Source organism: Scophthalmus maximus, chromosome 4 (assembly GCF_022379125.1).
Source record: "Scophthalmus maximus strain ysfricsl-2021 chromosome 4, ASM2237912v1, whole genome shotgun sequence".
Lineage (NCBI taxonomy): Eukaryota > Metazoa > Chordata > Actinopteri > Pleuronectiformes > Scophthalmidae > Scophthalmus > Scophthalmus maximus.
The window spans coordinates 17,550,409-17,573,896 of record NC_061518.1 but is presented as its reverse complement, the minus strand read 5'-3'; the positions used below and the strand labels follow the sequence as shown (position 1 = coordinate 17,573,896).

Here is a 23,488-nt window from a genome sequence, read left to right as displayed (position 1 = left end):
TCTGCTCGCGTCTTTCCTCACTCCGTCAAAGTGTCTATAGTTTTTTCCAGCTCCTTGCTGTGAATACTGACTGAGTGGAGGCTGCGGATATAAAACAATCATGCACGCACGCTGGTTGAAAAAAATTTGAAATAAAATTAAAATACGGGCAACAGTGTAGAGAAAGAGTTGTCTGCTATTTATTTAGAATGCGTCTCTGACTGAGTCGGTGGAGGAATTAACCTCTCTCAGGCTCTCTGGGCTCAAAAGCATGTTGGGGTTTTTTTTTTTTTCAAACAATGGATTGGCCCTTTTGCCAGGCTAACAAACCCCCACGAACAGGCCCGAGGAAATGTCCCGAGCCGCCATTAAGGCTCTAATGAAGCAGAGGACAGCCCCCGCCGGTTGCCCCGGCCTCACAGCAGCACACGGTGTTTACACCAGTCCGTCAGCATGCTGCTGTAACTGCTGACGGTTGTCGAAGGTCACAACCGGCACGTCGAGTGAATGGAATAGTTTCTCTCATTTGTTCTGTCGCGAGTCGTTATACCTCAAGTCAGAGCCACGACTTTGTGGCCTTTTGGTTGTTTTTTTGTTGAGTTTTTTCCACCTTTGGCTCTCGGGGGCTGCTTTTGGTCCCCATGAGGTGTGAAGCGACGCTGCCCCCTGCTGGACAGACACGTGAAATGTAAAAAACAAGTCAATTCCAGACAGTTATGTGTGTCTTTGTTTTGTGTGTTTTTCTCTACAGTGAACGAAATCATCGGCAGAGACATGTCCCAGTCCCCCGGCGCTCACGGTCCTCCACCGGCACACAACCAGTCGTAGCTCCGCCCCCTCTCAGGCACCAACACGGACCCTGCTCCGGGCCACGGTGCTGATCCTGTAAGGGACAGGGGGGCAGGAGGAGACGAGACCGAGGTCACAGATACTGTAGACCAGAGAAGACTGGTGATGCTGTTAAAGACCCACCGGCCTGACGAGAAGACATTTGTCTCATTTGATGTCATTTAAAACGATACAGGTTCTCCTCTTCAGAGACACATGGACAAAGAACTCACATCACAGCAGGACGACACAGCCACATAGACTCACGCCACGGGGAAAACGGTCACTCTCTGCTCAGTCTGCCAGTTCTCAGGTGTCAAGATGAGCCCCCAGACGATCCTGGTCCTTCAAAGCAACGCCCTCCTCTTAACCAATCAGCTCTCTGCGAGGTCAGAGCACTCGCTTTTTGCGTCTCTGCGACGGAGAGACGGAGACGTGCACAGTGTTGTCGCGGCGAGTCGGAGCCGAGGTTCAGAAGCCCGTTGCTGTACAGTTGATTTTTAAGATTTTCTATTTTTTTCCCCCCATGAACATCAGCGTGTGGAAACTCCCAGTGGAGCAAAAAACACGAGACCGACACACTTTGAAGATTATTGACCTGAAAACTGAATTACAAGCCGTGAAATGTTGATCGTAAGTTCAAAATCAAATCAAAGCAAACTGTCAGGCGGAGTTAAACTCACGACTCAGTGTTGACAACACTGTCCACTCCTCCGTGTTTTTTTCTTTTTCTTCTTCTTCTCCCTTTTAAATAATGAAGCAATTATGGTCTGGCGAGTGCGGCCTGGCAGAGAGAGATGAGCTCTTCTGGTGCTGATCTGGGATCTGCAACATTCCACTACTTTAAGTATCCTTGCAGCCGTGTAGATATCTGTACATGATCCCCCTACACACACACACACGCACGCGCACACACACACACACACCTCTGTGTACGTCCTCCCTCTCTTTATGTTTCTTTATTGTCACGTTGAACAAATGCCTTATTAACATTTAGCAGCTTTGAAAGGTAGTGAAAGCTTTTTTCTTTCTTTTTTTTTCTTTGTGTTGTTTTGCACAGCAGCTGGCTTTTGAGTTTGACTATAATATTTGACTTCATAACCGGACCTGTGTGTGACTCTGGTCGTGTATGATGTGATTTCACGAAAACCTGCTGTGGGATTGAGCAGGACTGAGTTAATAAGCCTCCTGATCTTGTTTTCTTTTCTCGTATTTGAAAATGCCCGTTATTTCCATGTTACAGAGAAGTTGTTTTTTTTTATTCATCCACAGAGACGGACCTCTGACACGTCTTCTCACGCAATAACTCCCCACCACATCTCCCAGGGACCTCCGTGTGCCTTCTCTTTTAATAACAGGTGTCATAATGTACCGCGTGAAATAATCTGATGAAACTTTTGAAAGTATTTTATACATAAATATGTCTATGTATTGCATTTATGTATTAACCCCCCCTTTCTGTAATGAACAGGGTGAAATCCCAAAGTCCAACATGTGGACGTAACGGGCTCTTCCACATTCCCCCGTTGTGAAACAATCAATATTTGCTGTTCACAATCAAAGACACTATTTCCCCGTTCGGACATATGCAGTGCCTTTACGGCAGCAATAACAATCTTAAGGGTGGAAAATATTTTTTCAAAAGTATTTCCAGGCACATTTCTGGTCAGATATGATGTGAACAGACGGGTACAGATTCTGATTTGAAGATTTCCAATTGGCTTTTTGTATACGTTTGATTTTGTTTTATTTTTTTCGCCTTAAGCTCGACAATGACGCCTCTGCCTGCGCAAGCCGAGGAGCGTCGCATATGAAAGTTTGAAGTCAGTTTCCAGGTGAAAATGATTCTGCTATGCATTAAAACTTCTGCCTAATGCCTTTAAAAAAAATAAATAAATAAAAAGACAAAAAATAAAGTAAATAAATAAAAGACCTTGATGCCTATAGAAGTAGACTGTAGACTTGTAGACGCTTAACGGGCTCTGACGTTTGTGTGAGTGCGTGTGTGTGTGTGTGTGTGTGCGTGCGTGAGTGAGAGTGTGTGTGTGTGGCTGGACGGTTCATACCAAATAATGCTGTACAGAAGACGGGGAATTCAGAAAGTCCTATTTTCATCAACAGAAGCACACACACGTATTTACTCTATGCAACCCACACGAAGCAAATGTGAAACATGACAGTAAATATGACAAAATGAGATAAACTATTTGTAATGTTGCGTGTGAACTTCAAAGCGTAAAGAGGAAAAAAAGTAAGATATTGAGAGAATGATGTCACAATGTAAACTATTAGGAGGCCTTAACTCTGGTTGTGTGTGACTATTGTTATTTTCATTTTTTGGGGTGGGGGGGGGGGGGGGGGGCACAGGATGGAATTTGATGGTTGGACGGGAGGAGAGCGATGGCTTTTTCTTTTCTTTTTACATATGAAGTTGATTCTGCAGCTTGAAACACGTGAGACAAAAAACAAACAAAACAAAACAAGAAACAAAACCAGCATTGAGAGTAAACTCTGCCTGCCGTCCTCTTCTGTCACAACCAAAGAGCGAACATTGTGTTCCCACTTTACGTTCAAGGAAGCTACAGAGACTGTACAACTCTATTTTTGATACTTTAAAGTGGATGTCATTCCTAAAAGGTTGGGGACATGTATGAGTGTTTAGAATACACACATATATACATATATTAGTATGTATGTATGTATGTATACACACACACACACACACACATATGTATATATGCGACACACATACATATATATAAAATTGTTTTGTAAAATAAAAGGGAAATACAGGCTTAGCTGATGTTTACCGAGCCTTGTATTGTCATTTCTTGTATATTTTGTATGTTAAGATTTTCTCTTTTTTTTGTAATTTTTAAGACTGCAGTGCTTTTTGAATTATTCAAAGGGAATACCTTGCAACATAACGTAGGCTCTAAAGTAGTGTATATCAATAAAACATGAAAACTCAAGCGAGGCTGTGTGTGTCTGCTCTTTGATACGAAAACATTGCCTTTTCTCTACCGACACGGTAGCCCACAGGGGCTCCTGGCATAAAAGGGACCTGAATTGATCCGGGGGTCTCGGTGTCGTCTCGATAGACCATTGTTTTTTTTAAAAAGAGAGATTTGGCGCCATCTAGCGGTGTCAACAAAAAAAAGGGAGTCCATACTTGATAAGCAAAAATATCTATACCATGAGATGTGGGCAAAAATAAGTCCCTCTACAAAACACCTTCAGCACTAAACCAGCAGAGAGTGAAGTCATTCTTATTAAGCTCATCTTTTTGTACATAGTCATTTTTTGGTGGCCACCAATTACTTTTTTTACGATGAGGTTTATCAAGCATCTCCTGCTGCTTCTTTTCAAAACGTGCCAGTGAGGATCTTCACCATGCAGGGGAGTTCAGTAAATATACATGAATACATTTATACAGTAAATATATGACAGCATGTAGTTTCTACCGCTAAGGTTAATTTTTGCTTCTTTTGTAAAAAAAATATGATTTTTTCATGTTTGGGCAACATTTATTATTGGTTTTATTGATGTCTTACAAATTCATCTCTCAAATGAAGATAAATGAAACAGATCATTGTCAATTTTTTTTTTTTTTTTTTTTTAATCGTTTACAGTCTTATCCAATTTACACAGAGCTAAATTCATGCAAGTCTCAAACTCGCAACAAAAGAAATATGTCATCTGCCACCAGAGGTTACCCAAACCCTATGTGGGCAAGTGATGCACTCTGGGTAATGTAGGCACAGGAAGAAAAAAAAACACTTAGTTTTAGCAGCAGGAATTAAAGCTGCTACAGACTGATCATTATAAATGGTCTGGAAACAAAAAAAGCAGGAGAGAGAATGTACAGTAGCTGAGGTCGATCATTATCAAAGGCTTCAGGATACACTTTGGTCCTTTTCATAACAAAATATCCACTCAAGTAAAGACCGGGGATTAATAAAAATATAATTAATTTGCCATGTCGCTCAGATGAGCAGTTCTTTAACCATTTGATTGGAGCAAAAGCAATTCTGTAGTGCTTGGAAAAAAGGGTCTAAATGGGAGGACACATGCCATTCACATAAATGCTTTATACAGAACAAAATATAACGTTACACGAGTTGGTTCACTGGCACGTGAGATCTCACTGTGGCTTTAACCAAAAGTCCCTGCAGCTCGAGGTTCTTTCAAATTGATTCATGACAGTTAAAGAAAACATTTTGAGATACAGTAGTCTACGTCAAGTCTTTAAGGCTCTGGGTTTGTTTTTTATGTTGTTGTTTTTGCTTTTCAACGGCACCACTGGAGACCATCAAATGAATAAAGGTGTTTGCATAAAGCCAACACAAAGGGCCATAAACTACAACAAACAAAAATCTAGTGGTCAAGAGTGAGGATTCAGAGAAAATATACAGAAGATATCATAAGCAGGGGTTTGTACAGCCTCAAGCATTTCAGGATGAAACTTTGTCGAGTGTTTTCGGAGGGAGACTCAGAACACGGAGTCGCGGCGACGCTCTCGTCCAAAGCTCCGCACCGTCTCCTCACCACAACCAGCTTTTACAGTCGGTGCAAATACACAGTGATGCCATTCATGACGTCCACAATGTCATGAGCACATCGCAAAATCAGGCGCGTTTCAATAAATGCCAGGACGTATATAAAAGGTCGAGGTTCAGTCCGTCTTTCATGTGAGTTGAGTTGGGAGACGAGTGCTCTTCGAACGGGAGGTCAAATTGATGGCGGAGGAGGATAGAGACTGGTGGGTCAGTTACAGAGGAGCAGGTGGACCTGCTGGCCGTAGAAGGGGTGGTTGGAGCGCTCGGCTACAGCCCGCCGGGCAATCTCCTCGCTGGGGAAGGTGACCAACGCCTCGCCGCCGCACTGGCCGCTGAAGTTGTACAAGATGAGGACGCCGTCTGGCTGAAGCTACAGGGAGAGAGAGAAAAGAGAGAGAAAATAAAGAAGAGCTGCAGCATGAAAACACCAGGGGGAGCCCACGAAGCTGGGGATGAACTGAATGAGAAAGCGCATCACACTGGTCCGGTTAAGTAGTGGGGGAAAAAAAAGATTAATGTGCGAAGCTTAGTAAAAGTAGAGTACATGCTGTTCCTAAAGGAGGTAAACCCACTGCGACGCCACACACTCGTTAATCATCTGTTAGTTAGCATGCATCCACGTCTCACATCAGAAGTTCAATGCAAAAAAAAAAGAGAGGTGCAGATTTGATTACAGTAACGACAGCGGTAAGGAGAGAAGAGGGAGACGGTCGGAGGAGCGTTCGGGCTACAGTCCACTGGACGTGTTGAGGTCGATGTGTCTGGGTGATTCAGCGGGGGAGTTCTGAATCAAGACCGGCTAATACTGTACGTTGTCATGAACCTTCAGCAAGTGGAAAGTCGTTTGCTGAAATATAACATGTATGGATCCTACTGACCTAATGCTGTCGATAATAATGTAAAAAAAAAAAGCTGTAATAAACAACTTAATTATCCAAAACATAATAAACCTCAAATATGTGATCGATGATGTGTATTTCATATTTCTAGTCCATTGCTTTTCAGTTTTTAACTTATGTAAAATGTCTTTGGGTATTATTAAAAGACCTGCGTGGGATGATTGTGTCCCTGCTGCAGAACAATGTCCACCACACACAGAATGCACAAGATATTAGGGACATCTTCAGTAAAGATCACCTGTTTTCACCTGATCATTAGATATTACTTATCTAATGATCCAGGACCTCACAGTGCGAATAACAAATGACTGATGATGCGACATGCAAATCAATTGCATGCGCCAGTGGTGCCACACAATTTGCAAAGTCTGTCAAAGAGAAGTGATAACGTCCTTTTATAAATAGGAGCAGGACAGAGTTGGTCACTACAACCTCATCAAAAGTCAAATGTATGACTGTGAGGAAGTGGTCACTGTCGATAAAATGTATATGAAGTGTCCCTAAAATTTCATACATTCTGTGGCATCACATACAAACCCGTTCAAACACATTTGGGGAGTCTGTCGGGGATCGAGACTCGAGTTAGGAAGCAGTTTTGTTTGGGAAGCAGCCGACTGACATGCTGGACCACGAGCTCAGAACCATGACGGCTAGATTGGGCATTCCCACTCAGACTAGTCCAGTCACACTAATCTGTCTGATATGTGTATGATGGGTTTGATTGTTCAGTGCTGCAGCAATAATATTTACAAGCTGCAACTTCAGTCCCACAAATAATTATTTAGGAAGCTTTACTTGTGCAGGAAGGATTTAAGTCATTTTAAACCAGTGGGTTTACAGGTCAGGTGTGTTTAACCTGCAGAATCACCAGCTCTGTGTTGACTGGGTACTTTAGAACTTATTAAAATGTAGGAAATGCCCTCTCTATCCGCTCTGGTTCTTTGGTCTGGAGGGTCTTCTTACCTTGGGGTGAGTCCCTAAAGACAGAGCCATTCTTTGGGCTGAATCAGACTCCTGGCCTGTTCGCTCATTTGAACCATGCTGCTGTACTCCTCTGGGGCGTACTACAGACGGCACAATGACGAACGCACAGTCAGGGTGGGGGAGGCCTCCGCACGGTTTCACACATGGCAGTACACAAGTTTAAATACACAGACAAGTACACACTCTCAAAAATACCCTGGTAGTTTTTTTTTCTTTCGGAAGACATAAAAACACAGGATATTGGCTGAACAGGCCTTGTGTGTTTTCTCACCCACTGTCAGTGGGAGAGAGACTACTGCAGCCACGAAACAAACACACACACACACACACACACACACACACACACACACACACACACACACACACACACACACACACACACACACACACACACACACACACACACACACACACACACACACACACACACACACACACACACACACACACACACACACACACACACACACTTCAGCGAGTAAATTTCTCAGATGTTCAGCACTTAGGGGTTGAACCAGAACTAAATGTCATGATCCTTTAAAAACCAAGCAGACCCAAAAATCTCTTCCACAGCAACATAACCCCTCCACCTCAATGAACGGACCTGGTATCCTTGGAAGAAGCTGAGGATGTCCTTGACCCCGGCATTGTAGGGCAGACCCTGCATCCTGACCAGGGCACCAGGTTGGGGCAGCATAGACGTGCCGGCGGCGGCAGGGTGGGACTGGGCGGCGACCGCCGCTGCCATCGATCCCGGTGGTGCTGCAAAGTAGCTAACTGTGGAGGGAGAAACTGGGGGACTGGGGAGAGAGCATGGCACAGGAAAAAAACAACACAAACAACTTAATCGAAGGCAGAAGATGAAAAAAAAGAGAGTAACTGATGGAAGGTAGAGGAGAGCAACAGCCAAAGGAAAGCAGACTTTCTTTCTCTGCTAGCTGTAGCTGAAGCTTGACACGAACCTGGGGTAGTACGCCGTGTAGTTCATGTTCATATTCATGTACAGGTGTGGTTGAGGGGGGTAGTAGGCCAGAGCGGGGCTGTGAGCGTGAGTGGTTGGCGGAGGCCTGGGAGCAGCGAGCAGGGGCGGCTGGTAGAGGGCAGCCTCAGACAGCATCGCAGGTGGGGTGGGGAAGGCGGCGTAGGCAGTGGGTGGAGACAGACCTGCAGGGAGAGACAGTTAAAAAAAATAAAAAATGACAAACACCAATTACAAAGGAATTTGGAACTTGAAAAACATAATTCTTGAACCCATATAGACACTTAAAAATCTATTGGTTAAACAACAGAAAAGAGCAGCTAGAGGATATTTGTCATCTTCAATTCTAACATAATATCCAGATTGTCAGGATTTGCTGCTTTTCTCCGTTTTACTGTAAACTGAACCTCTGTGGGGTTTAAACAGTAGGTCACATACAATAATAGGCAGATTATTCAACACTGAAAATAAATATTAGTTGCAAAATGTGTCTCGTCTTAATTTAGGCCATTATTCATATGACAGCCAAGATTTAGGGACACAAAGGCATAGGCCGTCATTACTGCAGTTAGACAATCACAAAGGAATGCCAACAGAACAGAATGACGACCCAAAACTATAAAAATAAGATCCGGAATTAAAAACAAAACAAAAAACAATGGTCACAACAGGTGTATTATTTACAAAGCTTGCTGTGACCTTCAGGTCGTCACACTTGACAATGTGAACACACATAAGTATTAGTGGTGAAGCATTCAATACAAATCAGCCGTGAAGCTGTGGGTAGTTGCGGTTTCTGTCAGTGCCAATTGGGGAAAATGTTGACGTGACACTGCTGACCAGAATGTTTCCACGTCATTCATATACACTCACAGGGAAGCTTGCAGGGCGGAGGGGAGAGGCCGCTGCGGTTCAGGGTTCCCCCCATCAGCACAATGCTCATCTCCTCTGTGGAGCACTGGAACACCTCCACGTACCGGTCCTTCATCGTCTTTTTGTGGCACTTCTGGGACACCATGAACGCTTTGTCGGGGGACTTCATTTGGATGAAGGCGTCGCCAGAGGGCCGACCCTGCAGCGATGACGGGCAAAGACAACGGTTACAAATTCACCCCCAAAAAAATTCATAGTTGAAGAATAGGCTAGGCAGGGTTCAGACTGTCTTTCAATTGTTCTGGGGAACACATTTCACAAAGTTATCAGAGATTAAGCTTTACAGTGAGTCCAGCACCAGTCTGACCTGTTGGTTGAGGACCATGTGGACTCCGTGGGGTTTGATATCGACGGTGTGCTCTCCCATGAACTCCAGGATGTCTTCGATACCGGCGGTGTAGGGCAGACCGCGCAGGCGAACGCAGTCACGGGTGCTGCTGGCCGCTGGGAGGAAGGGAGGAGTGGCGAGGACCGGGACGGGCACGATGGGAGAAGGAGGCAGCGTGGCGATCAGAGGAGTGGACATATATCGGTTCAGGACCTGGGGAATACAAAAGATGATGGACAATGACTAATCTCATCTAATCTGCATGTGGAAATAAGACACACTTGACACGCAGTCCAAAATTTATTAGATACATTTGAAAATGACAAGGTTGAGTTGAGTACGGTCCAGTTGTTATTAATATTTCACAGCCAAAAGGGACAGCACGTTCACAGCCGTTTCTCAGGGTGATTAAAAACATTACAGACACACGTTGTGCCATCACACTTATGTTATTTTCAGTTGTGCAACCTCCACACTCATCCGATTTACTGATTCACTGTTTCATCCCATACTTCAATACATTGTTTTCTCACTTCTCTATGTTGTCATGACATCAGTTCCTTGGTAACCAACCTGACAGGGAGAGAAGCGGTCACACACAGAGAGGGAACTTCTTTTATGACAAAACAGAGAGTATGGATTTGTCAACATAATCATCATGATTAGTTCTTTTGTGACAAAAAAATACTTCAAGTGTGGACAACATGCCAATGTTTTATGTCTAAAATAAAATCCACAAACTTCCTTCTTCAGGTTGACAAGCTTATTCTGAATTACCAACACAAATGTCTATTAAACATCCTGCACAGACCAGCTAAGAACAACTATTTAGCCAACTGATCCATTAACAACACCAGCTGAATTCTTGCGTTTTATTCCATCTCCTCTAAATCCTTCGATGCAAGATGTCAGTACGTTCTTCCAGCAGCAGTCTTAAAACCTGTTGTGTGTTTTCATGTCATGACAAAACAGAAAGCTTACAGATATAACTATGGCCCACGTGACTAAAAGAATTTACCTGTTGCACCTCGGCCGCAGTGCTGCGGAACAGCTCGATGTAGCGCTTCCCCAGGATCTGCTTGTGCTTCTTCAGCGCATTCTGGGCATATTCTTCACAGGAGAAGAGCACAAAGGCATCACCGGTGGGCCGACCGTCGGGGTACTTGACGAAGAGCAGACCCTCTGCGCCATCTGTAACCGGGCTCTCGGGACCAAGGAAGGACAGCACCTCTTGGGGCGTGGCGGTGAACGGCAACCCCCGCATACGGATGATGACCTGGTTCTCTTTGGACAGGAACTGGGCCACCTCGTTGGATGTACCTGTAGTCAGAGGACGGTGGGATTAAACACCGGGCTTCAGCTAGTAGGCAAAATAAGAGCTGTGGTAACAAGCACGGTTCACACGACCAGCCAAACAAAGAACAGTATTTTTTGGTCTCTTACTAGATACAACTGACTATCTGGTGATTTCGGTAAGGAACAACACTGTAAATATATAAAGTTCAGTGACTCTTAGTTTGTCACTGTCAGGTTAACAAAAAAAGAAACAGCTTGTCAGACATTATTATTAAAAAAAAAAATTCAGTTTGCTGTCCCTGCTCTCTACAACACAAGCCAGGAGGCTCAGGGCCCATATCTTTATTTAAACTGAATAGTAAAACGTCAAACAAATTAAAAACAGCCACAATAGAAAATGTAAACTCCCAAAAGAGCAATGTTGCTGTCTTGTACAGTATAGTTTCTATTATACATCTATTTACATTTGCATTTACTTTTCAATTGATAAATGCAGCTGTGTGCATAAAGTCCAATGTTGCTGTCAATCTGTATTGATCTGAACTCATCTGAGTAAAGTCCACAGTCAGACTGGCAGCCACTGCAAGTTATCTGCTACGAGTGACTGCGTTTCTTTGTGTGCTATCTCTGCTCTGTGTTACTGCTGGACTGCTGCTCTCGGTCCAGAGGCCCCAGGCAATGCCTTTGTCTCTTCACACCGTCTTTGTATCGGCTCTGAGCCGGGGCCTTTCACCGGCCGTCGGCCCCCTCTCCCTCGGGGGAGTGGAGCTTGAGGCTGAGCGGAACAGGTGAGCTGCTGTTGGCCAAGAGTGAAATTTCTCTCCAACTGGCCTCTGAGGGGTTGGGGCTGGGGACGAGGAGGTGAGGAAGGAATGGAGGGGGGGTAGAGAGGGAAGCGACTCACAAAGCGTCTTTCATTAGTCCGAGATAAGCTGCTGGAGAGTCACTGGGATGAGGCAAAGACAGGTAATAGGAGAGAGAGAGAGCCAGAGCGCAAAAGAGAAGGACTCTTTTGCAGTCACTAAAGAGCTGCTCTTTTACAGACGTCTTGTTTTTTCTCAAAGATGCAGGAAAGCCATGAAACAGAAGGCTACCCCACAGTAACAGAAAGTCTTTCATCATGAGTCAGTCATACAAACACGGTGAGAAGAGGAGGAAGAAAACAAAAAAATCTGAAATCTGACCTCCAGCAATCTTCAGGAATTCCTCTCCTGTTGCCTTGTAGACCTGAGAAGAAAGGAGGATAACCAAAAAGAAGAATTTAAGTTAATATACATGTAACATGCGATGTGACAGTAATGGGGAGGTCTGGGTCACAGTTTATGAGCGATACAGGTTCTGAGGAACTTAATATAATGACTTATCTGAGATGCAATCTGACCCTGACGTGGCTTTAGGATCATTTAGTTTGACTGAAGACTCACACAGACTTCCCAAGTGACATAAGAAGTGTTCAAGTATGCATCTTTTAAAATCACACATAGCAGAACTAGACATTAAAACATTAAACTACACAAGTGGTAAGACCTCACCTCGATGTAGCGGCTCCCCATGTGGTGCTTGTGGCGCTCCAGGGCCAGGTCCCTGTGTTCAGAGTTGATGAAACGCACCAAGGCCTCACCGTTCCTCCTGCCCTGAGCGTTAAGACACAGAGCCACGCCACCCCTGAAACACAAGCGCAACGGGTTCAGGTTGTTGACGGTATGGATATCAGAGCCAGGGTCAACAGTGAAACCAAGGGTCTTGCCATGTAAGATAAAGGAATAGTTTGACATTTTGGGGAAATGTTTTTAAAAAAGTGTTAGATGAGAAGTGTAGCTGTACAATGATGTTTCTATGTGACACAGATCCTCTTGAAAATACCCACATGGAATAACGAATAGACCTGTATCGAGTAGTAATGTTGCTGATAAAAATACAAGGCAGCTCTAATTTCCATGTGTTCACACTTTTCTATTGCACTCTTGGTCATTTACTGGTATTTTGCAACTGGATATTCAAATGACTGCTGTGCAAAAAGTGCTTTTAACTTATTAGCATCTTAGTACTTTATATTATGGTTAAACAATGAAAATGTTAATGTTTATATTGTGATCAGATAGGCAAAAGTACTCGTGTTAAAAAAGGGAAGAAAATTCCACAAATCATGACCAGAATGGTGAAAGTGGCAATAATTACTTGTCTGTTGCAACAGAAGTGTATATAAAGTTTGTTGCAAGTAGCAATGGGGCTGATGGAAGACAGCCGTCAAGTCCTAGTGTACGTACTTGGCGATATTGAGGCCTTTGAAGAAGCGGGCGATGTCCTGGTCTGATGACTGCCACGGGAGGCCCCGTGCTCTGATCACTGTCTCGCTGTCCACGGGCTCCGCCTTACTGCTGCACAACACAACACGTGGAGGATGAAAAACAAAGCATGAATGACATTCTGACAGTTATGAGTCAAAGAACAATAGTTAGAATAGAGTATATTATCAAAAACGTTCAGCTTTGTCGCTCCTGTTAAACCTTAAGACATTATCCAAAGCTTTTCAACTCTCCGGTGAGGCCACTCACGGTAAGTAAACACAGTAACACACTCCCCTGATTAAATGTCAGGGGGTTGTCAAGGTGCTCGGCTTTTGGCCGTCTGAGAGCAGTAGGATTTTGTGTTCTGCTACTGGGTAGCCAGGTAAGCATTAGATGGCAAAGTTGGACAGCTTTAATGACACACTTGTTGTTTCCTTGTTGCTGTAATCACTGTTAAGAGCCCCTTTAGCCGAATTCAGGTCTGAAGTCTGAACACGGCTGGAGGTGAGTTTTCAGTCTGTAAACGACACCGCTGGCAAACAGGTGTGGCAGAGACGCACATAGAGAACGATTCGGATAACAGAATAGGTCATACGTACCATGTACCAGAATCAAACTTGTACTTCACAGTTTCTACACAGGAGAATTTGTGATCTAAAGAAAAAAAAATGAAGGAAAGAAGGAATTGTATTAATGTATGTGTCGTTGGCTTCTGAAGGTCCCAACAATCTTCTCTCTCTTGTAGTGAACAGGTTCACTCCGACAGTTGAGTTTTGAGCACTTTGCATTCCTGTTAGTTTACACCCAAAAGCCACACTTGACAGTTATTGAGGGGGTAAAGCCAGAGGGGACAGATAAAAGTTTGATTTAGTTGCCCTGTTATATATGTGGAGTCATCTTACATCCATCCAAAGACTAGGTGTGCTCTTTTTAACATGCATTTTAAATCATCTTATGCTCATTTACTGCTAAATTTTTATTCTGGCACTCCACTTGAGTCGCTCAAGAAAACATTAGCTCAGACCGATTTAAAAAATCATATTAAAAATGAAAGACATCAGTGATGAGCTGACAACAATTGGAAGTAGTCTGACGTCTGAGCTGGCAGTGATTACTTTTAACATGTTTGCCTCATTATTTGCCACTTGATGAACGAAGTATAAATAATAGATCCACTTTAAGATCTGGTCCCAAAAACTATGAGCATTATAAGTACAAGAATGTATATAATCAAGATGATTACCAGGGCAGGTCAAAGTGCTTGATGACAATGCAGATCATCTGATTGATCTTTTTTATGAGCCAGGCAGTTTTCTGCTTCCTCTGCACAGGTAGTTCAGAGGTTACAGTTCAACTACTAATAGTGTGGTGGGAGATTGTAGGCATTCAGTCTCTTTGTCAGTCTCTTCGTCAATGTCAGATCATTTTGGGTTCAAACTCTTGGCAGATACTTACTGTAGGGTTCGGCCAGGATGCAGAGCATCAGCTGCACCATGCTCCTAACCTCCCGCACACCCATCTGCTGCTCTGACACAGCAGGAAGACCAACATCTGCATGCACAGTTAAGGGCTTTTCCTACATTAAGTTGCCATTTTGATCTAGTGGTACATGTTGATGCTTTTCACCATAATTTCCTGCTTCATTTTTCTATGTCCACAAACTTGAACTGAATTGTAAAGTCTAATTATATACATTTTTACAATTTTCCTTGTGTCTTACCATCATTAAAAGGAGCATTTATAACATAATATTTATGAGATGTGACAACAAATACAGTTTTAATGTAGAAGCTAGAAAAGGATGCATTCCAACATGGAGGCGAGGGTGAGCTTCTGCACAGGGTCGGCATTGGGGCAGCATTTTTGAAACTCCTTTCTCGCATCCACAAATGAAAAGAAATTTTCAGGAAGGACTAGATTCTGATGAGAAAGAAAGGAAAAGGAAAGGATTCAGTGTGGCAGTCTGGCATGTTTACTGGAGATGCTATAGGAAAAAAGGGTTGTATCTGCTGACATTATTTTGTGTGAGTGTCATAAGCAGGACTACAAAAAGGAGCATAACTTAATAAATCATAATAAAAAGTATAGTGCTCACATTCATAAGGGGGAAAAAAACGGTTTGTTGTTTAAATATGAGTTGGCACAAAACACATAAATTGAAAAATGTTCTTCACAAAACTACTAACATTTTCTAGTATTAAAGAAAATGTAATGGTACCAGATACATGGCTTTTATGAAATAGTTCTCGGCATAGACGTGTGTCTGCAGTGTGGAGAATCAGTGGGAACTATGAACCTTCTTGGAGGCCTCGGGGTGGAGGGCCTGTCGGATGACGAGGGGACTGTTGACACAAAGTGTGCACGAGCTCCTGCCGAGGCATTTTACCTCTGATGACACCGACTGCTGAAACTGCATAATGGGAAACAGAAAGGAAAATTAAACATGGATTTCATTGGTATTTCATAATGAAAGTGAGGCAGTCAGTATCAAACCTATCGTAAAAGAATTTTCTCAGAGGAAAAAAACAAGAAGTAATTTATTTTGAATTACTTTCATTCCCGTTAATTTGCAAACATTTTGTGGCTTAATAACATGCAGGTCAAATATGGTTTAACATCGGCTGTACAAAGACCGAACTGTGAAAGTGAGAATCACAGATAAGACAGATAGTCAGACAAGAGAAGGCAGTGTTGTGTTTGACATTTGACTGCGTGTTTGGGTGTCATTAGGAACGAGGCCCGTCTAACAAGTTTTAGTGTTTGCCTTGTGAGAGAGGGAGCAGACAAAGGAGAGGAATGATCATCCACACTAATCACCAGGATCACAGTTTTCTTTTAGCGTGAGCGTCAGTCACAGGCATGCCAGAGGAAAACAACCCATACGAGTCCAACCTGCTCGTCTTCACTTTTACGTAAAATGATGGCGACAACAACCAAGCCCTCGATCCCGAATACCAGCACCTCCCACATGTGAACATGTTTATTTTTAACTACCACACTCAACAAGCCCCATTCCTTGTGTTGTGTCAACCTGCTGTTGGCAGCGTTCAACTGTCAATAGAGGCCATCACTTGCGCTGTGTTGAGCAATTTTCCACCATTAGTGTTACAGAAATCACCCTTTTGCACCAGTTTGAGCCACCGAATCGTAAGATAAATATCAAGCAGCTAAAGTCTCACCAGCTACACATTTCTTTTGCCATCTGCCATTTTGTGATGGGTGCATAAACATTAAATCTGAGGTTGGGTTCCGGGAGTGGTTGCTTAATTATTTACGTCATGGTTTGGGAGAGTTGGGGTTATGTCACTGGGAGTCAACCATGCAGACGGGCAAAACAAAGCGGTCGACACACCACTTGGATTTGGGCTTAATAAACGTATTGTACTGTGATCAGCCAAGATCTACTAACCACAATCTCCCACCCTGTGGTCTGTCTGCAGCTCTTACTTCGCATAATATTTACATCTTGAAATCTTTGACTTAACGCTGCATGTATTCACTTGCTGCTCAGTGTCCCAATGCATGCTAGTGATTACATCTTCCTTGTGCCATTAACCACTTCACAAAGTTGCAGTATTAGATTCTTCCCTGAACCATGAAAGCCTCCTCTGTAAGAGCGAAAATCTGTCCGACTGTCTGGAGATGAGACCACCTTAAACTCAGTGACTGACTAGTTTCACATGGCCACTGGCTGTATGTGACAGACAGTCAGACAGTAAGGGAGTATTAGAGGTGCGTGTTGGGGCATGCTCCCGAAGAGTCAGAGAGAAATACAGGGCTATTTGGAAACGCCTGACTGCTACTGACATGAGACCAAATGCTTCAGAGTTTGATTAAGGGATTTTTGGTGTGGCTGGACAGAGTCAGTGATCTGAGGACAGAGAGAAACAGCTTGGATCACTGACAAAAGAATAAAAATAAATTGAATGGTGGTCACAACCATCATAATGTTGCCAAAACAGTAAACTACCTAGATATAGCCTCACAAAGATGGTTTTAAATTAAGGGAGTCCACCTCATGGCGGGAAGCGCTGACATCTGCGAGTTAGCTGCCAAACTGCATTCTACTACAGTGTTTACACTTTATCATTTAGTTGCTGCTGAAATTTTCATTTCTCTCATATGTTCGACAAAATGTAACCAGTACTGCAAACAGTCATATGCTTAAACTCTCTTCTAACTTTAAATCTGTATGATGATTATGAATCTGTCGTGTTTATTGCTCGTAACATCAGAATTAATGAAGCATAAATGTTTGTTTTGAAAGCACAAACCCTACAGAGCCCCGTGCCAAAGAGTGACTCACAATTTTTTGATTTGGATGTTATTGGGGTGCTGAGGCAGCGATTGCTCCACTAGCACATGTAAATACAGGTCTAGAGTTCTCCAGTCATGGACAGGTGCACAACAGCACCACTCCTGAAAAGCTGAATCATTCTAGATCACATGAACAAAAGGTCAACAGGTACATTTTGGTAAAAGGATATACCACATGCTGACCCGAGGATGCAACCAAAACAGCATCCTTAACTAAAAAGGTGAAGCACACATACCAGATGTATTTTATGTGCTTTGCACTTGATGAATAATGAATAAAAACTTTTTTTTACGTTAATTATCACAAAGACTAGTTCAACTAGTCCATTTCATGGCTTAAAGCAACAAAGTGACCTCGCCACACTATTAACGCACAACCTGAACAGCCTTTATACCCACTGACACTTCTAAAAATCCTTTAATTTGAATTCTCTCATTAATCTTAAATCAAACTCATTAGTTAAGACTAAGTACAGTGATTGTTCAGACTCAGGACTGGACATCCCTTGTAAAGCCTTTGCTATGTTTTATTTTCTTCTCAGGCAGTTGCATATTTCTTAAAGCTCACGCAAATAACAAATCAGGCATCTTATCTAGCCCCACTGAATACTTGAAGGAGCTTTCACTTTGCTAATGGTAAACACAGAAATCCAATACTATGATACTCCAAAGTTCTGTAGATTAATTTTGCAGCATATTACAGCACAGACATGCTGCACAATTGTATGTTTACAGTGATAACAGGACTAATGTTTGCTCACAGCTCTGCCTGGAGCTCCACCTTGGCCAATTACTGAAGGCGGATTACTGGGGAAAAGCAAATGTTATGGAACAGGCGGCGACACACCCTCTCCTTTTCTACTCCCGAGTTTAAAACTACAGCTTAAATTGAGCAAACAAGCTGAACGAGGAGACAAATCTCACACCGACAACAGATGGGTCAGAACAACAGGCCACAGAACCACAGTTTTTCTGTAATTTTAGCTACTTGCTGCCAAAATACACTTTTCCAGCTGTATTGTTTAATAAATACAATTAGGGCAGGTAATATTTCTATTCCAGTGATACGATTATTATCATGCTTTGGCACAGTTGGCTCCGCAGTCAAAACTCGGCTGCGCTTTCACAGTTATGTTGCGATAACCCATGTCAAACTTGCTGAACTATAATGCCATCTCACTGTCTGTAGGAACAAGTCATTTGTTTTAGTTCAATTCATAAAACAATCGGTTCTCCAAAGTTATTTTAGGATTTTTTGAGAAAAACTCTCAAACGAAACTTCCCATCTCACTCTACCGTCAAACGGGCATTTCCACAGATGAGTGGGAGGAAGTGGCCTTTGAACATGGTACTATCAGGGTTTGCTCTTCAGTGTAGCTGGACTGTTTGTGTGCGGAGGTGAGGTTGGGAGGCGGTGGTAGCTGAAACAAACTCTGATAAAAAAAAACAACAAGGAGTGTCGAGGCAGTGCCTTGGGTAACCTGCTGAAGTCACCTGGAGCCAAACCCACAGCTCCACTGCGGTGCATTTTGTGACGCAATAAGTGTTGTGCGACTTTTTGGGTATGGGAATATGGGCCAAAAACAACAGGAATAAAAATAGCTATGAATTAAGTGTTTTGCAACAACAATTAAGATTTTAAGTTTTAACTTATATAGGAAAGAGAAAAAATAATATGCAACTATTCCTGCTTCACTGCAGGAACCCATTATCTCAATCATGTGTGTCTTTTGCAGTGAAGGAATTGTCATAAGAACAGATTGCAGTGCTAACAACATGTTATCAGTGTATATACACATACACACAGTAAAGAAGATTGTTTACCCACTGCAGAGCATGTTCTCTAACAACTACATCACCTTTTTAAAAAAGTGAATGCAAATACATCTCAAAAAACATTTTTTTTTGTCATAGGCACTAAAGTCAAGATGAAAGTTCTTTTAAGGTCTTCATTTTATAGTGGCATTAATGACACGCCCAGTAGAGGTGACAGAGTTGATGATAAGCTGCAGTAACTTTATCGTCACATGTGGGTTCAAATCAGTGATTTGTATGAGTCATCTTTTTGCAGCCTTTTGGCGCAGTGTTGAAAATCCAGGTTGTGCGAATCCGCCTTGGGTACGATTCATCGTGACAAACAACTCACAATGAGGCTGCCTTTGAAAGCAAGCACCAAATATCAGTGACTTAACACCCATCAGCAATTATTTCCTGTAGTCTAGAACAGTAGAAACACTATTACACATTGTTTGAGAGGTTCCAGTGGTCCGTTTTCACAACAATAACAACCTGGTGCATGCAGTCTCACGTCAAATGTATCTCCCTACAGGCTGTGACATGCCGTCAGAGTCCCAGACGAGAGCCGAACCTGTACAGTCAGCGCAGCTTGACTGCAGGTAAAACATCCATCAGTCCAATCCCAGGAGCCACACTGGACTGCCGGTGTGTGGAGGTGTACACACCATATTGTGGTTTATTCTTCAAATAATTATTTTCTCATCAAAAATGTATTAGCCATGCCGTCTTTGACTGCCATGTTTTGACTGACACTGGAAGTAGGGTTAGGCTTAGAACTAGCAACAAGAAATAATGTTGCATGGCAGCAACAATCATTAAATTAATTACATTCAAAGTAGAGAGCGGAGTTTGCGATCACAGCTCATTTTGTAATATAATGCACAACCTGAGCAGCTGCATATTGTTGGAAAGAAAGGGTGGGACGGGACTGATCACAAGCTCATTTCTAATTCAACAACTGGATATTGCCTGGTTAACAGAATTTCATAAATATGGGGCGTTATCAGTATTTGTGCAAAAGGAGTCTGTAGGCCCCATGAAGGCATTTTGACAGATATGTATCAGAGTTTTCTTTTAACAGATGGCGCAAACATGGACTGTAAAATCGGAAAAGCATATATATACATACTGCATGTGTGAAAGAAACTAATGAACTTTGATATTATTAATTTACAAACATAATGATATGGAGGATGGCTGGCAAAATGCATGAAAGCAAAGTGTTTCACAGCCCTGCTAATCTCTCAAGCCTTGTGGTCTTTAATAAATCTTTCACCAAAGCGACAGATGTCCTTGGGGCTCTAACCACATAGGTCAATGTCACATACCCACCAATAAGAGGCAGCTGCTTGTTTCCCCTCTATCAACGAGTCGCTCATTTAGGAAAAAACTAAACAAAGCCAATTACTTCTAAACTGCAGTTCTGTTAAGCGCTTCAAACTATCTGGAAAAATTGCCATTATCTTTTCTTCCCTGTATCAACAAGGATAAAACTAATCTCAGACTGACCAATAGCTAGAGAAAGTAACCAGTGAGACAAAAGAATGAAAAGAATGGGCTGATTGCTTGGGTTAATATTTGAAGGTTCAGCACACAAACTAACCTACAGTGGAGCTGAAGTAGTACCAGGTCTGTATGAGGCACCAGTGACATCACCATTTACACTGAGCCCCCGAGAAATGTTCACTATCTTCGTCTATGCATCGAATATCACAACCCCAACAACAGCATCATTGATGTGTAGTCAATGAAAGAATCTAAAGAAGAAAATAAAACTAAAAAGGCATCTTTAATTGATTGTCCAAACCAACCTGCTTGTGCATGCATGGTATTCAGACCACGGCAGCACTAACAACCGACCCCAACACTGGTCCAGCACAACAATGACAGGTTTTTATGCTATGAAATACTGGAATAGCGGGATAGGTTCACCAAGTGCAAACAAACACTCTTGCAAGGGAGGTTGAAAAACGTGTTTGGCGACATAAGCACTTATGTAAAAAAAAATATTAATAATAATACATTTGCTCATTGGGGATGGAACAAGAACTGAAAATTCCCATTTTTGTTCAAAAAGAAGTGCCGTAACCAGCTGCTGAGGATGAAGCCCAGAATCTGAAGGGGCCTCCCCACCCCCCCGGCCCGTCCTCAAGCGAGGCGCTGTCCCAAGTAAACATTCCGCCTTCCAGATGTCTGCGGCGAGCATCAGGCTGAGACAAGACCAGACCCGCGACTCCTCCTTATCTCTGCGTGCCCCGGGCTCTGCCCATCCTCGATCCTGAGCTTCTACAAACTGTCAGCAGAGTTTTAACTGTCAGGCCCGAACCAATGACATATTTCAACCAGGTTTATTTAAAATTTTTTAAAAATAAAGGTCATCAGGGAAATTTGACACGCCTCACATGAACTCACTGCCTAATGGTGCTGGCCGGGCTTGTCCTGTCACATCTCGCTGTGGGCAAACTGATTGCAGTTGTTTTTGAATACGTTCACCTGTGAGATGTTTCAAACTTGGTATGACACTGAGCACCAGGACCTTTAAAGGGGTTACTTAGGTTGGGGAAATACTGAGCTGAAATATCCCTTATGTAGATTGACCAATGTGAAGAGTCACCTGTTGCAGAGCTTTGTCCAGGGGCTCAGCCTCGAGCAGGTCGTCCGGAGTCAGGCCAGTCTCCTCTTTGCACTGCTCCGTCAGATCCAACGTGTCCGGCTTCACCACACACCTGTGGAGCTCCCCGACCTGCGGAGGGATTCAAGCGATTCATGGCGCAGAATGCAGCGTGAAAGGAAAAGAAGTAGAAGAAGAAGAAGAAGAACATGCTAACTTATGGCAAACGTAGCCTTGTATGCTATAACACACCCCACATTCAGGAAACTCTTTAAAATAAATAATGTCAAACAAATTGACAATGCAGTTGCAAAAAAAGAAGCACTTCATTGTCAACTTTTAACAAGCGTTTGAATTGAGGTGCGTTTCCTCCATTGGGGGAAAGAACACTCTCCTCACAGGCTGTTAATTATTTTTTGGTCGCACACCTGTAAAAAAAAAAAAAAAAAAAAAGGTGCGCTAACAAGAACCGATGTAGCATTAGCTGGCTAGCTAGCATGGGGGGGGGGGGGTACAGAGAGCACACCGTGGGGATTCAAACGTCAAACATACTGCTCCACTACAAGTTACACATGAGCCACAAGAGACACACAAGAAACCGTACAACGAACGAGCGGGGCTCGGAAAGGGTCCGTACCTTTTTGTCACGTAGATCCACAATTTGCCACACCAAGAGAATTATTTCCCTCTCATCCGAACCCAGTTTATCCCCATTTGCACCAGCTGTTGCCCCAAAGAACACCACCAGAGTATCACTGTGCGAAGCCATCAGGGACCACAAGGGTAAAAACTACAATTAGAGCAAAGATTAAAATAAAAATAACACGAGGGTTCACCTTTTTTTTTTCTTTCCAAGTGATAAGAGGAAACTCAATTGAAGGTAAACGGAGAGAGAGAGAGAACAAAAAAAGGGGGGAGATTATTTTCAGAGGAGCCACGGAAGAGTTTGCGGTCAGAGACTGTACCTGTCGCAGTACTTGAGCGTGTGCTATCCAGAGATACTGGTTTAACTGGTAAAGAAGGGAGGAAATCCGTGTCTCCTTCACACCAACTCCATAACGAGCCCTGGAGTTTTTTCCCTGAGTTACCTGTGTGGCTCGGCCCCCTGCGCGAGGGGAGTCCCAGGCGGCCTCGCCTATTGGCTCGTTGGCAAAGGTGAGGGCGGGACGCGGAGGCGAGTGCGGTGATCTTATTGGTCGTAGCCATTGAATCAGGAAGTGATGTGGCAAATCAGCTCGTCATTCCTCGACGAGGCTCACAGCCGACTGATGTGTTACTCTGATAAAGAAGTGAAGTGTTGAACATCCACACCTCTACATATATGTGTTTTAATAGGTTTATACATTCAGTTTTGTGGTGAACTGTTGTTAAAATAAGTACGAGACGAAACATTTTTATACCCAGTTAATATTACTGAGTGAAGGAACCTCATTGAACTAAACCGATTTTGAAAGGGCTATTTTTTGTATAGGAGAAGCTTTCACAATAGGTCAAAAATATGATATCACACTTTCAAATTGAAACAACATAAAGCATTTTTAATCACTCCACAGGTCCTTGCTGGCCTGGTGGAGTTTCATTAGTTTTTGGCTCGGCTCCCAGCATTCCATGTTTTGTTGCACCTGACACTCCCAGCTTTGCTCGCCATGGGCCAGCAGACTGTAGTGAATGCAAGGCTTTTCACTCACTT

At 43.1% G+C, this 23,488-nt stretch overlaps 2 protein-coding genes and 1 long non-coding RNA gene across 7 annotated transcripts in view; 1 reads left to right on the top strand and 2 right to left on the bottom strand.

Moving 5' to 3' along the window:
• The window catches only part of nfatc3a (nuclear factor of activated T cells 3a), a 59,981-nt gene extending 56,202 nt beyond the window's left edge, over positions 1-3,779 (top strand). For all 3 annotated transcript variants that reach the window (XM_035627459.2, XM_035627460.2, XM_035627458.2), the window contains one exon: positions 731-3,779. In XM_035627459.2, the coding sequence (XP_035483352.1) occupies positions 731-807 (77 nt within the window). In that variant the 3' untranslated portion in view covers positions 808-3,779. The remainder of the gene's footprint in view (positions 1-730) is intronic.
• On the bottom strand, positions 3,159-22,918 carry esrp2 (epithelial splicing regulatory protein 2). 3 transcript variants are annotated; one of them, XM_035627463.2, is made up of 16 exons: positions 22,764-22,918; positions 22,436-22,588; positions 21,802-21,930; positions 15,370-15,483; positions 14,879-14,993; positions 14,529-14,624; positions 13,673-13,727; positions 13,053-13,163; positions 12,318-12,450; positions 11,970-12,012; positions 10,508-10,809; positions 9,469-9,702; positions 9,102-9,300; positions 8,212-8,413; positions 7,854-8,049; positions 3,159-5,736 (listed from the first exon to the last, which is right to left on the bottom strand). In XM_035627463.2, exons 2-16 carry the CDS (start codon positions 22,565-22,567, stop codon positions 5,575-5,577), a joined length of 2,223 nt encoding a protein of 740 aa, XP_035483356.1. In that variant the 5' UTR covers positions 22,568-22,588; positions 22,764-22,918; the 3' UTR covers positions 3,159-5,574. The 3 variants fall into 3 exon arrangements, with proteins under 3 accessions (XP_035483356.1, XP_035483358.1, XP_035483359.1); XM_035627466.2 differs by lacking the exon at positions 22,764-22,918 and adding an exon at positions 7,229-7,329 and having other exon boundaries at positions 5,599-5,736; positions 22,436-22,751; XM_035627465.2 differs by lacking the exon at positions 22,764-22,918 and having other exon boundaries at positions 13,053-13,160; positions 22,436-22,752.
• LOC118301844 lies at positions 18,628-21,764 on the bottom strand. Its single transcript, XR_004790381.2, has 2 exons — positions 21,600-21,764; positions 18,628-21,480 (listed from the first exon to the last, which is right to left on the bottom strand). It is a non-coding gene; the product is annotated as an uncharacterized LOC118301844 (long non-coding RNA).
• Positions 22,919-23,488: the final 570 nt, after the last annotated feature.

Coding starts and splice junctions, on each gene's coding strand:
- esrp2 (XM_035627463.2), bottom strand. CDS start 22,567: ATGGCTTCGCACAGTGATACTCTGGTGGTGTTCTTTGGGGCAACAGCT. Junction 14,625..14,878: donor CCTCGCCTCCATGTTGGAAT/GCATCCTTTTCT, acceptor CTGTGCATGCAG/ATGTTGGTCTTCCTGCTGTG. Junction 10,810..11,969: donor ATTCCTGAAGATTGCTGGAG/GTCAGATTTCAG, acceptor CTCTGACTACAG/GTACATCCAACGAGGTGGCC.